This window comes from Sciurus vulgaris (assembly GCF_902686455.1).
Source record: "Sciurus vulgaris genome assembly, chromosome: 3".
In the NCBI taxonomy this organism is placed as follows: Eukaryota; Metazoa; Chordata; class Mammalia; order Rodentia; family Sciuridae; genus Sciurus; species Sciurus vulgaris.
The window spans coordinates 21,647,802-21,661,972 of NC_136463.1; the positions used below are offsets into that span (position 1 = coordinate 21,647,802).

General features: G+C 55.7%; 2 protein-coding genes across 2 annotated transcripts; both read left to right on the forward strand.

The window, feature by feature from the left end:
- The first annotated feature begins 1,078 nt into the window (after positions 1-1,078).
- On the forward strand, positions 1,079-4,936 carry LOC306657121 (keratin, type I cytoskeletal 19). Its single transcript, XM_079132850.1, has 6 exons — positions 1,079-1,560; positions 3,279-3,361; positions 3,601-3,757; positions 4,038-4,199; positions 4,323-4,448; positions 4,561-4,936. Exons 1-6 carry the CDS (start codon positions 1,144-1,146, stop codon positions 4,813-4,815), a joined length of 1,200 nt encoding a protein of 399 aa, XP_078988976.1. The 5' UTR covers positions 1,079-1,143; the 3' UTR covers positions 4,816-4,936.
- A 4,582-nt stretch (positions 4,937-9,518) lies between these two features.
- KRT15 (keratin 15) lies at positions 9,519-13,968 on the forward strand. Its single transcript, XM_079132821.1, has 8 exons — positions 9,519-10,122; positions 11,039-11,121; positions 11,244-11,400; positions 11,783-11,944; positions 12,043-12,168; positions 12,359-12,579; positions 13,053-13,078; positions 13,573-13,968. Exons 1-8 carry the CDS (start codon positions 9,619-9,621, stop codon positions 13,680-13,682), a joined length of 1,389 nt encoding a protein of 462 aa, XP_078988947.1. The 5' UTR covers positions 9,519-9,618; the 3' UTR covers positions 13,683-13,968.
- The last annotated feature ends 203 nt before the right edge of the window (positions 13,969-14,171 follow it).

A 14,171-nucleotide genomic window follows, 5' to 3' on the forward strand; every position in this document is an offset into this window, starting at 1 on the left:
TCACCTGTGCACTAGGGGGACTCTGTAGGTCCCTGGATTCAGCACACATCTTTTAATGCCTCCTCAGAGATGCTCAAGGAGGGCAGAGATCCCATCCTATTTTTGTCTTTGGGTGGCGAGTGTTAAATGCCTCATGGGCAGACTACCTGCCTCCTCCAGGTTCAGATTCCTCATGGAGAAGGAACATTGGTAAACAGCCTCATAAATGCCTGGTTGAATGCAGACATGCTATGGGGGCTGGAGGGGAGGGGACTGTCCCAGTGGGTTTGGTGTTGAGAGTCTCAGAGTGTGTGTGTGACCCAGGTGGGGATCAGTTTTGATCTTACGATTGTGAAGGAGCCAGTCGGGGCTGCCAGAAGCTGCCAGAAGCGCTCCCTAAAGCTGTATTTTTCTGGTGCCTATTGTCACCTTTGGGCTTTGTATGGCTGCGGCAGGGTGGGGCAGCTCTGCCTCAGGCAGCCAGGAAGCCTGCAGCTCAGAGCACCTCATCTGGAGACTGCCTTTGTCCGAGGGGACTAAAGCGAGATTGGAGTGAACTCTCCACTTAGGGTCTGGAGGCTGTAGTTTCCAGGGGGGTGTAGGAATCTGGTGGAAGTACTTTGCTGGGGGGCGGGTACGTGGATTATGATTATAAGGGGCTACAACATGATTCCAGAAGGGACTCTCTGAATGAGTGATCACTGGATGGGGACCTATAGGTGTATACTCTGAGTAATTCTTGGCGGGGTGTCAAGTTCTGAGGACCTTAAAGAATGAGGGTCATAACATGAATTCTAGGGTCGGTGCTAAAGCATGTTTAGGATAGAGGTAAAGATCCGAATGAGTACAGGGAGGAGCCAGAACAGGGGCGTGGGCGGTCAGGGCCGCAGAGTGGGTTGGGCTGGGGCAGCATTGGGGAGTGTAGGGGCCTCAGTTCCTGGGAGGAGAAAGTTGGGCCCTGAGCCGCCAGGAATTGACCAATGAGGACAGTGCCCATATTTGCACTCAGGAGCCTGCAAATTCCTCGGGGCTCAGATATCCGCCCCGACACCGTCCCCCTCCCCCACCCGCCTTGGGCATAAAAGGCGCCAGGTGAGGGCTTTGCCACTCCCCCTGCGGTCCGCAGCTTCTCAGGCCAGTGTCGCTGGCCTCGTCTGCCTCAACATGACCTCCTACAGCTATCGCCATTCCTCAGCCACCTCGTCCTTCGGGGGCCTGGGAGGCGGCTCCGTGCGTTTTGGGGTTGGGGGCTTCCGCGCGCCCAGCATCCACGGGGGCTCAGGTGGCCGTGGCATATCCGTGTCCTCCGCCCGCTTCGTGTCCTCGTCCTCCTCCGGGGGCTATGGTGGCGGCTATGCTGGCGTCCTGGCCGGGTCCGACGGGTTGTTGGCGGGCAACGAGAAAATCACCATGCAGAACCTCAACGACCGGCTGGCCTCCTACCTGGACAAGGTGCGCGCCCTGGAGCAGGCCAATGGCGACCTGGAGGTGAAGATCCGCGAATGGTACCAGAAGCAGGGACCCGGGCCCTCCCGCGACTACAGCCACTACTTCAAGACCATCGAGGACCTGAGGGACAAGGTGGGTGGCGGCCCGGGCGCGGGAAGTGCACCTGCCGCGGTGGGGCGGGCCGTGGAAACCCTGCCTGGCAGGCTGGGCGAGGCCCAGCGCAGGGCGAGAGCGAGCCCGTTAGGACGCGGGAGGGCCGGTGGGGTGGGGCAGAGAGAAGGCGGGCAGGGGACCAGCGGCCGGACCGTGGGGCAGGAAGTGGAGGCCGGGTGGAGGGGCGGGGAGGCAAAGTGGGCGGGGGCAGGTAAGTGGGTGGGACCCAGTTGGGGCTCCGGGAGCAGAGCGGGGTGCGTTTCCGCAGTCCAGGGAAAGGGGATCCAAAGAGTGGGAGCTGGTAAATGGCTCTCCAAGGGATCGGTCAGGGGCTGCAGCCACGCAGGGAGCTGCATGAGTTTGACTCTGGAGGACCTGGTCCCCCCCGCCAGACCTGCCCCTTCCCACCCGCCCCCAGCCCCGCCCGGCGACCCCTGTGTGGGGTGTGGGGCCCCCTGCATTCCTCTCCTCTGACCCGGCAGGTCTGGTTTTCGTCATGCTTAGGATTTGGTCTCCTCCCACTCTTCTCTGCCCAGGGGCCACCCAGGCCTAAGAGGAAGGAACTCTAGGAAGAATAGGAGAGCCCTCTGAGGCCCCTGGGCCCCTGAAAGGAGGCCTTGGGTTTTGCTTTAGTAAACCTCTGCCCTGGAAGACCAGGTACAGGGGCAGCTTCCTGTGGGTCTGAGCCACGAACTCTTGTGGGAAACCCTAAGGGTGGGGCTTCCCGTAAGGAAAAGTTCTGTCCTGAACAAATGTGTCAGAAACCGGGAAGACGTTGATAGTCCCCCAACACTTGGTCTCCCAACGTTTAGCTCCTAGAACTTTTCCCATGAGATTAACATGTGCTGGGTGCATGGACCTGGATCCACAGGTGTGGGAGAGCTAGAGGTGTTCACAGCCAGTTAGTGCAGTTCAGTTTTGAAATTGACATACAATGAGAAATACATTTTACTATGCACACAATACCTCTTCTCTCCCTTCTCCTTTACCTCCCCCACACAGGAGGCAAAAGCTTCTTGAACCAGTTCTTACCCTACTTTGGGTGATCCCTTCTGATTCTCATAGTTTGTTCAGTTTCACAAAAAAAAAAAAAAAAAAGGCTACTGAGCTAAAACCCTTTGAAAAACACTGAGCCAGAGTTCTATAATTGACACTGTGCGGGAAGATACGATTATACCCCTCAGGTCACAGAGACTTCAGATCGAGGTGAACTTGGAGGATTTCCACTTTGGTAAAGCGGGAGTGGCCCACTGACCTGGTTCAGAGGTTATAAAGAGTGAGGCACAAAGTTCCTAGCACATAATAGATGCTCAATAAATGGGATCCTACTTCCTGAAGGCACCACCCTATCCTTTGAGTGGGTTTCAGACAAAGCCTTTCTCCATGCCTTTTGCTTCCCTGCATCTGACTCATAGACCCCCTTCAGGTCATTTAGAAGTGCACTGGACACAGGACTCAGAGATAATCCTCCCCAGGTTTGCCTCCATGCCCACCTCCCCCTGCCCGACCCCCTAGCAGCTTGTCTCCTGCTTCAACTCCTGGGCATGAACGGATTCCAAGACCTCCCAGAGAGCAGGCAGATGGGCAGCAGGGATGGGCGACTGGGTATTGGTCCCTAGGGAGTGGGGACAGACTCATTTTCTCCCCACTTCTCTGGGCAGGGCTGGTATGCCATAATGGTGCCTTCTGCCTTCCAGATTCTTGGTGCCACCATTGAGAACTCCAGGATTGTCCTGCAGATTGACAATGCCCGTCTGGCTGCAGATGACTTCCGAACCAAGTGAGTCTTAATTCTCTGGAGAGCAGAAACCAGGACTGCAGTGTGTGTGTGTGTGTGGGGGGGGGGGGCAGTCCTAGTCCTATATGGGGCTAAGTGCAGTGGGGAACTGGACTCTGCCTTCGTCCACCTCAGCTGGCCTGAAGCAAGTCCCCCATAGACTCCTGAACCCTGGGGAACTGAGGAAGTCCCCCAGGTGCAGAGACAGCTGTGTCCTGACTGTTGCTATTTTTCTTTGGAAGGTTTGAGACGGAGCAGGCCCTGCGCCTGAGTGTGGAGGCTGACATCAACGGCCTGCGCAGGGTGCTGGACGAGCTGACCCTGGCCAGGACTGACCTGGAGATGCAGATCGAGAGCCTCAAGGAAGAGCTGGCCTACCTGAAGAAGAACCATGAGGAGGTGGGTCAAACTGGGCCAACTGTCCATCCCACTCCAGGTCCCAAGGCTGAGAATAATTTCTCCTGTATCCTTAGACTGTGGCTACCCTCAGCATGGTCCTGGGTGGTGATCGTGGCTCCCAGGGTTCTAGCAGGGGATGGTGACCACCCAGTGTCCTCCCCAGTGCTGGATTCTAGGATTGTACCTGAAAACCAACCTGCTTTGGGGGTGAAGAAGTGATCTGGCCCAGGTCCAGTGGGCTCCGAGCCCTGACATGCCCACCTCTGCCGTATGTTTCCAGGAAATCAGTGCCCTGAGGGGCCAGGTGGGTGGACAGGTCAGCGTGGAGGTGGATTCTGCTCCAGGCATCGACCTAGCCAAGATCCTCAGTGACATGAGAAGCCAATATGAGGTTATGGCTGAGAAGAACCGGAAAGATGCTGAAGCCTGGTTCACAAGTCGGGTATGCAGGGAGTGGGGGAGCAGATGCCCTTTGAGGGGTGGGATGGCAAGGGGAGAGGGCTTGATGTCCCCCACCCAGAGGTCTGCTTCAGTCCTTATTCCTCCCCTCCCGCTCCCTCTTCAGACTGAGGAGCTGACCCGGGAAGATGCTGGCCACTTGGAGCAGCTTGAGATAAGCAAGACCGAGGTCACTGACCTGCGACGTACCCTCCAGGGTCTTGAGATTGAGCTGCAGTCGCAGCTCAGCATGGTACGTGTCCCTGCCCTGTAGGACACAGCCTTGGGCGGCCTGGCTGGTGGCCGTGCCCATTCCCTCTCTGGGAGCTGCTGAGACATGTCCCCTCTCTCTCCTCTCCTCTCAGAAAGCCTCCCTGGAAGGCACCCTGGCAGAGACCGAGGCCCGCTACAGAGCCCGGCTGGCGGAGATCCAGGCGGTGATCAGCAGCATCGAAGCCCAGCTGGGTGATGTGAGGGCTGACACGGAGCGCCAGAACCTGGAGTACCAGCAGCTCATGGACATCAAGTCCAGGCTGGAGCAAGAGATCGCCACCTACCGCAGCCTGCTGGAGGGCCAGGATGCCCACTACAACAATCTGCCCAACCAGCTCAACATCTGAGTGCAAAAGCTCCTGGGCTTGTCCTCCAGCAGAGGGAGTCCCCTGGGCAGGGCAGGGGAGGGGAGGGGAGGGACCTCACCCTGCTCTATCCCTGACGTGCCAATAAAACTTTATGGCCCAAGGAAGGAAGGATGTTTGGTTGTTATTTTAGCCCCTGGGGAGGTGGGTCAGGCCTTGGCCCTGTTTAGGTTTATTTGAAACAAAGTCCACTTTGTCCCAGGAAAGGGAAGGGAGAGCGAGGGCACTCACGTACTTCTGCTGTCCTGGTAATTCCCTTTGCATGTCTTCAAGCATTGCTTCCAGTCCATAGAGAGGTAAACGTTTAGAGAGGTTTAGAGAGGCGAAAGGGTTTGTTGCATAGATAACTGCTCTAATACATGGCGAAGGTGGGATTTGAGGTCCAGATTGAGTTTTCTTTCCGTTGTACTTTCTTGGGGATTAGGGAGAATGTGTGTGTAAGAAATGAATATTTATTGAACATCTACCATGTGCCATTAAATCAAAACAATCTTAAAAGTATGAGCTGCATTTTATGTATCAGGAAACTAGCTCAGATAGTTGAGTAACTTGTCCAAGGTCACATAACAACTATATGACAGAGTCAGAATTAGGATCGAAGTTTCCTGATGCTTAGTGCGTGGTGTCATCCCTGCCCAAATGGTGTCCTAAAGTTGACATCATTTGTGCCAGAGGCTTGGGACCAGGATCCCCTGCCGTGGTTCTTCCTAACACATTCCTGTACCAAACTGGGGCCTTGGGGTTAGATATTCCACTGGTTGGAGAGGGTGTCCTTATCCTTGTGTGTCTTTGTGCCTGTGCAAACACATTCGCCCTTTCTGGGGCAACCCTGCATAAGCCCCTTACACCCACTAGCTCATGCCTGGGCCCAGAGCCTGGAATGGGACCTGGCTGTGACCCAGACCTCCCATGTAGACCCCCAACCTGGTTTGCCTGGGGCCTGCCTGGGACGGGTAAAGGAGCAAAGTCCCAGCTTCTTGGTACAACTCTGCCCTTGGGTGGGTATGGTCCTGCCCCTGTGGTTTACAGCTCAGCTGTCAAGAACAGGCCAATTCAAGGCAATCAGAGGCCCATAAAGCAGTCTCACTTCCCCTCGGTGGAGGGGTTCTGGATGAGCTCTCCATGACAGAAGGCTGACCTTGAGAGGGGGGCAAGTGAGGCACTAGTCTCCTCAGGAGCATCCTAGCTCTATAGGAAAACTGATCTTATCCTTGCTGCCCTGTATCTGGGAAAACTGCCAGACCTCATGCTGATCTTGAAGGAGGCACCAACTCCTCCATTTCCCTGCAGATTTCAGAAAGGTCCCTTAGTTTGTGTGCCCCAGAGCCCAGTTCTTCCTTGACACTGTGCAGCCTGGGGCGAGGACCCTCTTCTGCCCTCTGTGCTGTCCTGTTCTGACCTCCAGCCCCCTCCAGCCCCTTCTACTTCTCAGGAAGGTTTGAGCTGGTGGAAGAGGCCTGGCCACATCCCCAGGCTGGGACTGTCTAGAGATTCTGGTCTCTGCCCATGAAAGCCTCCCTTGTTGTCCCAGCTGAAACCCTCCCTCTGCTCAGGGGCCCCTGGAATGTGGCTTGGGGCTGGGTCTGGGCGCACACAGGTGCGGCTGGCTGGTGACTGGGTCTTGGGCCTGGGTGTGGGGAATGAAGCCTTCCATTGTGTGTACAGGGTGGGGGGCAGGGCAGGAACACTCTTCTGTCTTAGGCTGGAGCTGCCTCTGAGGAGACCTGGGATAGGAGGCAGAGGGCGCTGGGGTCTTTCCCTCTCTGCTCTTCATCATGGCTGCTCCAGGGGGTAAAGCATTTTCTGTCAATCATCTTGCTCTATCTCTGTGAGTCAGGCTGTGCTGGAATAATTTCTATTTTCCTGATGGGTAGACTGAGGCTCAGTGCAAGGAGGCGTCTTATCCAACACCACACACCTGGTAAGTGGGAAAGGAGGAACTCAAAGGTAAGTCTTAGGCCCCAAGTTGTGTGTTCTATCCCTGGCAGCTCCCTGGGAACAGGAATTGCGTGAGTAGGATCTAACATTTATGGGAATCTCCTTCCTATGTGCCCTTAAATGTTCACTAGGGCCCTGTGGCTGGGGTCAGTGTTAATAGCTCCACTTAAAATCAGGAACCAGTCTCAGAGAGGCTGAGTCACACCCAGAGGTGGAACCTAGCCAGGCTCTTTCCACCGGGCTTCGTGGCCCCATTTCAAGGAAGGAATGTCCGGCTTCAAGGACGCCTGTCTGGCTACAGTGGGCAAAGGACAGAAACTGGCACAGTGCAGGCTGGGCTGGAGCCAGGGAGCAATCCTGGCAAGGCCATCCTGCCCTGTGCTAATGAGGAGGCTCTAGGGCCCCCGCCCAGACCTTGATCACAGTAACTGTTTGCATTGAAGTTAAGGATTTGCAACCAGGGCAGCAAGGAGCCAGCTGCCTCCCCTGGCCTGGGCAGGAGAGAGAGGGGAGAGTCATTTGAGGGGCTGTTAGAGAAGAATTGGGGTGCAGAAGGGGAGCCGGCTGGGGTTCAGACTCTTCACCCTGGGGCGACGGACGAGTAATTGTTCTGTGTTAATTGCAGGGGCCGCCTTGTCTGCAGAAGCTTTAATGAGCTCTGGCTGATCTGGGCTTGATTATTTTTCTTTCGGAGGAAAAGACAATATACTCCCACCCATGAGACAATACTACCCTGTCTGGGCCAGCACTTGGCAGCCTGGCTTACTGTGTGAAGCTGGGTGAGGAGAAGCCCACCGCACCCTCCCAGACCCACAGTTGTCCCTTCAACCCAGCTCCAATGCAGGAATCTGGAGGGAGGGACACTCTTTTCCTATCCCCTGCTTGAGTAGGGATCTGAGGATCTATCTGAGTTCTGGTGGAGTCCCTTTCTAGCTGTGCCATCTTGCACAAATTGGCTCACCTCTTGGAGGACCAATTTCCATCCTTTTCAAACCTGGGCAGGGGTCATCCTCTGTGTGTAGGGGGGTTAAAGCGGACAGTGGATGTGAGAATACTTTTTAAATTATGACGTATCTGGTAGTAGTGGATTATGTTGTTACAGGAAAACTAAGACCCACTTGTTGCTCAGCTGGCTGCAGGTGGGTGATGCTGCTAAGCTAAGAACATGACAGGCTCACGGGGCATGACTTGATGCCCAAGGACAAAGGCCCTCCTGGCAAGGGTATGTGTGAGTCCCAGGTGCTGGGCATGCAGCCACCACTGTCCCCCTCATGACGGGAGCCAGGAGAGGCAAGGAGGGGCTCTTGAGTCTTAGTGCTTCTCTGGAAGTGTTAGCTGCAAGTGCCAGTGCCCTAAAAGTAACACGTCTAAAGTTTCACGTGCATCATTGATAGATGCAGGATTTGAACCCAAGCCTCAGGACCAAAGAGTCTTGTCTGCTCTTGGGTGTTGCTATCCCAGGCCAGAAATCTTCCTCCCTCCTTCCTGTTCTCCAGCTAAGTTTAGCTCAGCTCTCCACTGCTGGGCATTCTGTAGGCCCTGGAACCAGGTCAAGGGGGCAGGCCATACATCTAATTGATGCTGCCCACAGGTGCCAGTGCCCTTGGAAAGTGGGGATCTGGAGTTGGTGGGCAGAGGAAAGGTCCCTCCTGCGTGCTTGACTGACCTGTCCAAGCTCAGTCTCTTCCTGTGTGAAGTAAAGCCTTGACCTTTGAGGTCTCTAGTGCCTTCCACCTGCTTGCAAGACTTCCCTGTCTCCTCCTTCTCCACAATGCTAAGCATGCAGTTTTCTGACTTGCTCTCTCCTGAGCCTGCAGCACTTGACAGGATAAATGGGGGTTAATCGGGCCCAGTTAAGCAGCGACATGCCTCTCCCTGGAGAAGGCAGGGGCTTTCTGGAACTTGCCCCAGCCTTATCTGCAGAGGTTTGCCCCAACGTGTCCCGGGAGCAAGCAAAGGTTCAGCGACATGTGCATTTGGCAGGTGACTGGATTATCAATCAGCCCCTTGTCAGCCCTGAGCCTGCTGGGCTTTTGTGAGCTAGCCAGAGACTTGGGGCTAGGGGTTGGGGGTGCTGGAGAAGCAGGAGTGGGCATCAAGGGGAGAAGAGGTGGCGGGGGGGAAGAGTCCATTTGCAGCACCAGGGAAGGGACAGATGCTGGCCCCTCTGGTCACCTCAGCCAAAACTTAACTCAAGTCTCCTTCTCCTGTCCTTAGCCTGTCCCCTGGGTCCTGCGTTCCCATCCCTAGATGCCTTGGCTCTCTGTTCTGTGCTCATGCACACAGTCATTGAATGACAGAACATGGAGTGGTGATTGGGAGCGGGGTGCTGTCCACCTTGGGGTGAGGCTCATGAGCTGGGGGCAGCCAAGCCCAGCTGAGGGCACAGCGGCTTCCCCACTCTAACGGGACAGGCAGAGGCCTTGGGAGCTGAGCTGTGAGTTTGAGAGCTAAAAGTTTGCTTCCTGCTGCTCTCTTTCCTGGGGTGGAGAGGTGAACCTGTAATCCAAGTGTTAAAACCCTGGCCTGGGGCAAAACACCATCACTTCTGAATCATCTCTTTTGTTGCATAAAAAAAAAAAAAAAGAAAAGAAAAAAAAAAGAAAAGAAAGAAAAGAGAAACTGTACATGAGCCCCGCAGAGGTTTGCAGGCAGCTGTGTTTGTCAGGAAGGCAGAGGAGTTGGCTTTGCTCTGGGGGAGGAGACAGGCCCACAACACCTTCCGAGGGGTATATAAGGAGCCCAGGCTGGGGGCCACGGGCACTGTGCTCCAGTTCCAGCCCAGCCGTAGCCTCCTGCCAGCGCCTTACCTGCCTGCTGAGGACTCACCGGCACTGCTGCCAAACCATGGCCACTACCTTTCTGCAAACTTCTTCCTCCACCTTCGGGGGTGGCTCTACCCGAGGGGGCTCCCTCAGGGCTGGGGGAGGGGGCTTTGGTGGGGGGAGTCTCTATGGTGGAGGTGGAAGCCGCAGTATCTCAGCCTCCTCTGCCAGGTTTGTCTCCTCAGGGTCAGGAGGGGGCTATGGGAGTGGCATAAGCTGTGGCTTCGGTGGAGGGGCTGGTAGTGGTTTTGGTGGGGGTTTTGGTGGTGGCTTTGGTGGGGGTTTTGGTGGTGGCTTTGGTGACTTCGGTGGTGGCGATGGTGGCCTCCTCTCTGGCAATGAGAAGATCACTATGCAGAACCTCAACGACCGCCTGGCCTCCTACCTGGACAAGGTGCGGGCCCTGGAGGAGGCCAACGCCGACCTGGAGGTGAAGATCCGAGACTGGTACCAGAAGCAGAGCCCTGCCAGTCCAGAGCGTGACTACAGCCACTACTTCAAGACCATGGAAGAGATCCGGGACAAAGTAAGTCTTCGGATGTCAAAGAGGGGAGCAGGTGGCGGGTGCTCTGACGGCTGTGTGACTGCTGGTGGGGGAAATCCTCTTCTGCCCAGGCAACAGCTGTCTGGAGTGTAACCTTGGCAAACATGGGAGGCGCCTGCTTTCCAGGTGCAGATGCTGGTGCACATCGCTCCACCTGGCAGCTTGCGGGGAGGGCAGGGTCTTGGGAATCATGTTAGGGCTATTGGGGGCACAGGTGGGGGCAATTATTCAGAGCAACTCATCCTCCCTGTCCCAGATGTCTTGTCGGGTTCTGCTTGAAAAGTGTTCCTCTACCTGCTCTGCAGAAATGGTGCTGTGGTATAACCTTATGATCCTAAACACCAGGACCTCCAGCCTCACCTTTGAAGGGTAGTTTTAGTACCAAAAGCACCGTCAGGACTCAAGAGAACGGGGAACTCATGATGGGCTCTGCCACCTGCCACCGTCCCTTTCACTCACTGGGACGAGTTGCCTCATCTGAAATGCTTTTCTTAGCCACTCTCCAGGTTCAGACTGGTCATAATGCTCTGTAGACCTACTTCTCTGTCAAGGTGTGCAGGAGGCAGGGACCATGAGCTATCCACCAGGAGGCTGGTGACAGGTCCTTGAGAGGGTTATTGACAGAGCTGACCACACCCTTCTCCAGCCTGAATCTGGCCAGCCAATTCTCATAGGGATTCCAGGCTATACTGCCTCCTTGATCTTCTATGCCTTGGGGACAGGGAGAGGTCACAGGGAGGGTGGCAAAGGCCCTGGAGATGAGGCCTGACTCTGTCTGCTTCCTGGGCTCTACAGGTTTCCACTGGTGGTGTTGGAGGGGAGGGTGTTGGGGAGGGGTCCGACCTTGGGCTCAGAGTGGGAGATCAGCAGCCCTGAGACACAACTTGACCCCCTGCAGATCCTGGCTGCCACCATCGACAACTCCCGGGTCATTCTGGAGATTGACAATGCCAGACTGGCTGCGGACGACTTCAGACTCAAGTGCGTTCCCATCACCCTCTCCCCCTCCTGCACTGCCCTCCAGGCTGGGCCTTCCTCTTCCCCCGCCTCAGTGGCCCAGGCCCCTCACATTCTCTGACTTTGGGCTCCTTTTCTCTTCCCAGGTATGAGAATGAGCTGGCCCTGCGCCAGAGCGTAGAGGCTGACATCAACGGCCTGCGCAAGGTGCTGGATGAGCTGACCCTGGCCAGGACTGACCTGGAGATGCAGATTGAAGGCCTGAATGAGGAGCTGGCCTACCTGAAGAAGAACCACGAGGAGGTGGGAGCCTCCCCATAGTTGACTGAGGGTTCAGTGGATCAGAAATGCACCCCAAAGATGTCCTGATGGACAGGAAAAGGCACTGTCCTCAGACCCCAGGCCAGCCAGCCATGAAGCCCTATCTCCGTTTGTTTCAGGACCTTGAAGGATCCTACTCTCTCTAGTCTTCCCTTGGTAGGACCTAGAGCAGGAGAGAGATCCTCAGATCTGAGGGGTCCAAGCGATCAAGCCTCCTTTTGTGCAATGGGAAACAGTGGTTGGGGGTAGCGTGTCAAGATCACATCTTGAATTAGGGACAGAGCCCAAATTGCCCCATCAGGGCCCCAGACTCTTGATTTTCTCTTCTGCTCTTTGTCTCTAAATGGGCTTACCCCATCCATAGGAGATGAAGGAGTTCAGCAGTCAGCTGGCTGGGCAGGTCAACGTGGAGATGGACGCAGCACCCGGTGTGGACCTGACCCGCATGCTGTCTGAGATGAGGGAGCAATACGAGGCCATGGCGGAGAAGAACCGCCGCGATGCCGAGGCCTGGTTCTTCAGCAAGGTGGGCCTGGCCTCCTTGCCTGGCCCCTTCCCAGCTTTCCACTCCCCAGGTCTCTGAGGAGGCCTCTGGGGCTTACATTTCTTGTGTGTGACCCACAGACTGAGGAGCTGAACAAGGAGGTGGCCTCCAACACTGAAATGATCCAGACCAGCAAGACGGAGATCACAGACCTGAGGCGTACCATGCAGGGGCTGGAGATCGAGCTGCAGTCCCAGCTCAGCATGGTAGGGCCACCCGCATCTCACCCTGACCTCTCAGTGACAGATGCTCCCATCCTCCATGGCTGGTGAAGCCTTGGAGTTCTCAGACCCCCTTGGAGGTGGTTCCCTGCATTCCATTCCATACCCCCAGCCCCCACGCCCTTGGCCAGTTCCTTCCTAGCCCAACGTGTGCGTGGATCTGTTGCTCCATCAGAAAGCCGGGCTGGAGAACTCGCTGGCTGAGATCGAGTGCCGCTATGCCACACAGCTACAGCAGATCCAGGGGCTCATCAGTGGCCTGGAGGCCCAGCTGAGTGAGCTCCGCTGCGAGATGGAGGCTCAGAGCCAGGAGTACAACATGCTGCTGGACATCAAGACGCGGCTGGAGCAGGAGATCGCCACCTACCGCAGCCTGCTGGAGGGCCAGGATGCTAAGTAGGGGCTCGGGCACGGCAGGGAGGAGGGCTATCTGTGGCTGGGATGCAGGGTCATCCTAAGGGGACAACAGGGTGTCCCCAAGCAGCTGTATAGTACAGTGAAAAGAGAACTGAGTCAGGAGGAAAGGGTCTGAACTCTGTGCTCTGGTCTCTGACCACGACCTTGGGCAGGTCATGCTACCTCTCTAGACCTGTGCTTCTCCTGTAAATGATGGAGGTGGTGTTATCAGTCTCTAAGGCTTAATGCTCATTCCATTCTGTATGGAGTAGATGGGTTGTTATTGTAGATCAGAGTCTATCAGCTTGGGGGTGGTAGGCCTGTAGGATGTAAGGATGTCCCAGGCTCTAGAGAAGTCAAAGGTGTAGTGAAGTCAGTGGGGGCCGCAGAGGACCCTCAGCCATCCCCAGCAGCTTCTCCTAGGGAGACCAGGACTTTTACCCTCTGCTTACATCTGCTTCCCTCTCCTTCAGGATGGCTGGCGTTGGCATCAGGGAAGGTAGGTGCAGGGTGGGAATGGGAGCTATTGAAGCCCTTGGAATGGGGAGGATGGAAAAAGAGACCAAACACCCAGTGGGGCAGGGAATTCCCATCCCAGGACGTACACCTTTCCCAGTGGGACCTCCACTGGTCGCAGGGGGAGTTTGGGAATTTACTGAGAACATTCCAGGTTGAGCAGGCTTTGTCCAGGGCTCCTTTCTCCCCGAGACCGTGCCTTTAAGCATAAATGGCAAGATGCCCACAGTTTCTCCTGTTCACTGGCAGCTTAAAAAACCTGCATTATTGCTCACAGCTGGCATATCTGCCATTGCCACTGCTCGTGTCTTTGACGAATAATTCAATGCCAGACCTCCTGGCAGCTCTGACAGGATTGGCCAGCGGTCATTTGCAGGAGTGCTGTCCAGTTTTCCCACAGCTTAGCCTGGGTCCTGACCACCATGGGAGAGAGAGGGCAGGATCCTTCATGCTTAAACTTGCTCCTTCTTTCTACAGCCTCCCTGGGAGGTGGTGGTGTCAGTGGGAGCAGCAGCAGCAATATCCGCATCAGTCTAGAGGAGTCAGTGGATGGAAAGGTGGTTTCCTCCCGAAAGAGAGAGGTCTAAGTGCCTAGCAGGAGAGCAACATTCCTTGCCACCCCTCCCCTTCCCAGGCTGAGTTGGGGACTAATGAGAAAGGCTGGAAAGCAAACTCCAGTCCCTACCTTCAGAGAGCGACTGGTTGGCATAGGTCCCTCCCTCTCCTAGTTTGGGACTTTGCATGTTCTCTCCCCTGTCTAGTGCTCTGCTCCTCCTTCCTGGCAAGAGGCGCAAGAAACAACTGTCTTGGGTAATGAGCTCATTGTACCATGTCTGTTCCTGCAATAAAGATCTGCTTTTCCTTTTGCAAGTATTTCTTGGTAGTGTGTCCAGTTTTTCTTGGTGGGGTCTGGGTTGACCTCTGGCCTCCAGGGAGAGCCAGGGTCCCCAAATGCTGATATCTCTAACCCATTGACCTCTTCCTTGCCTGGTCATACATAATTCACTCTTTGAAGAACCCAGGGCAGGAACAACAGTGCTGCTCAGGAGACTTGCTCTTCCATGGGGTACTGGGGA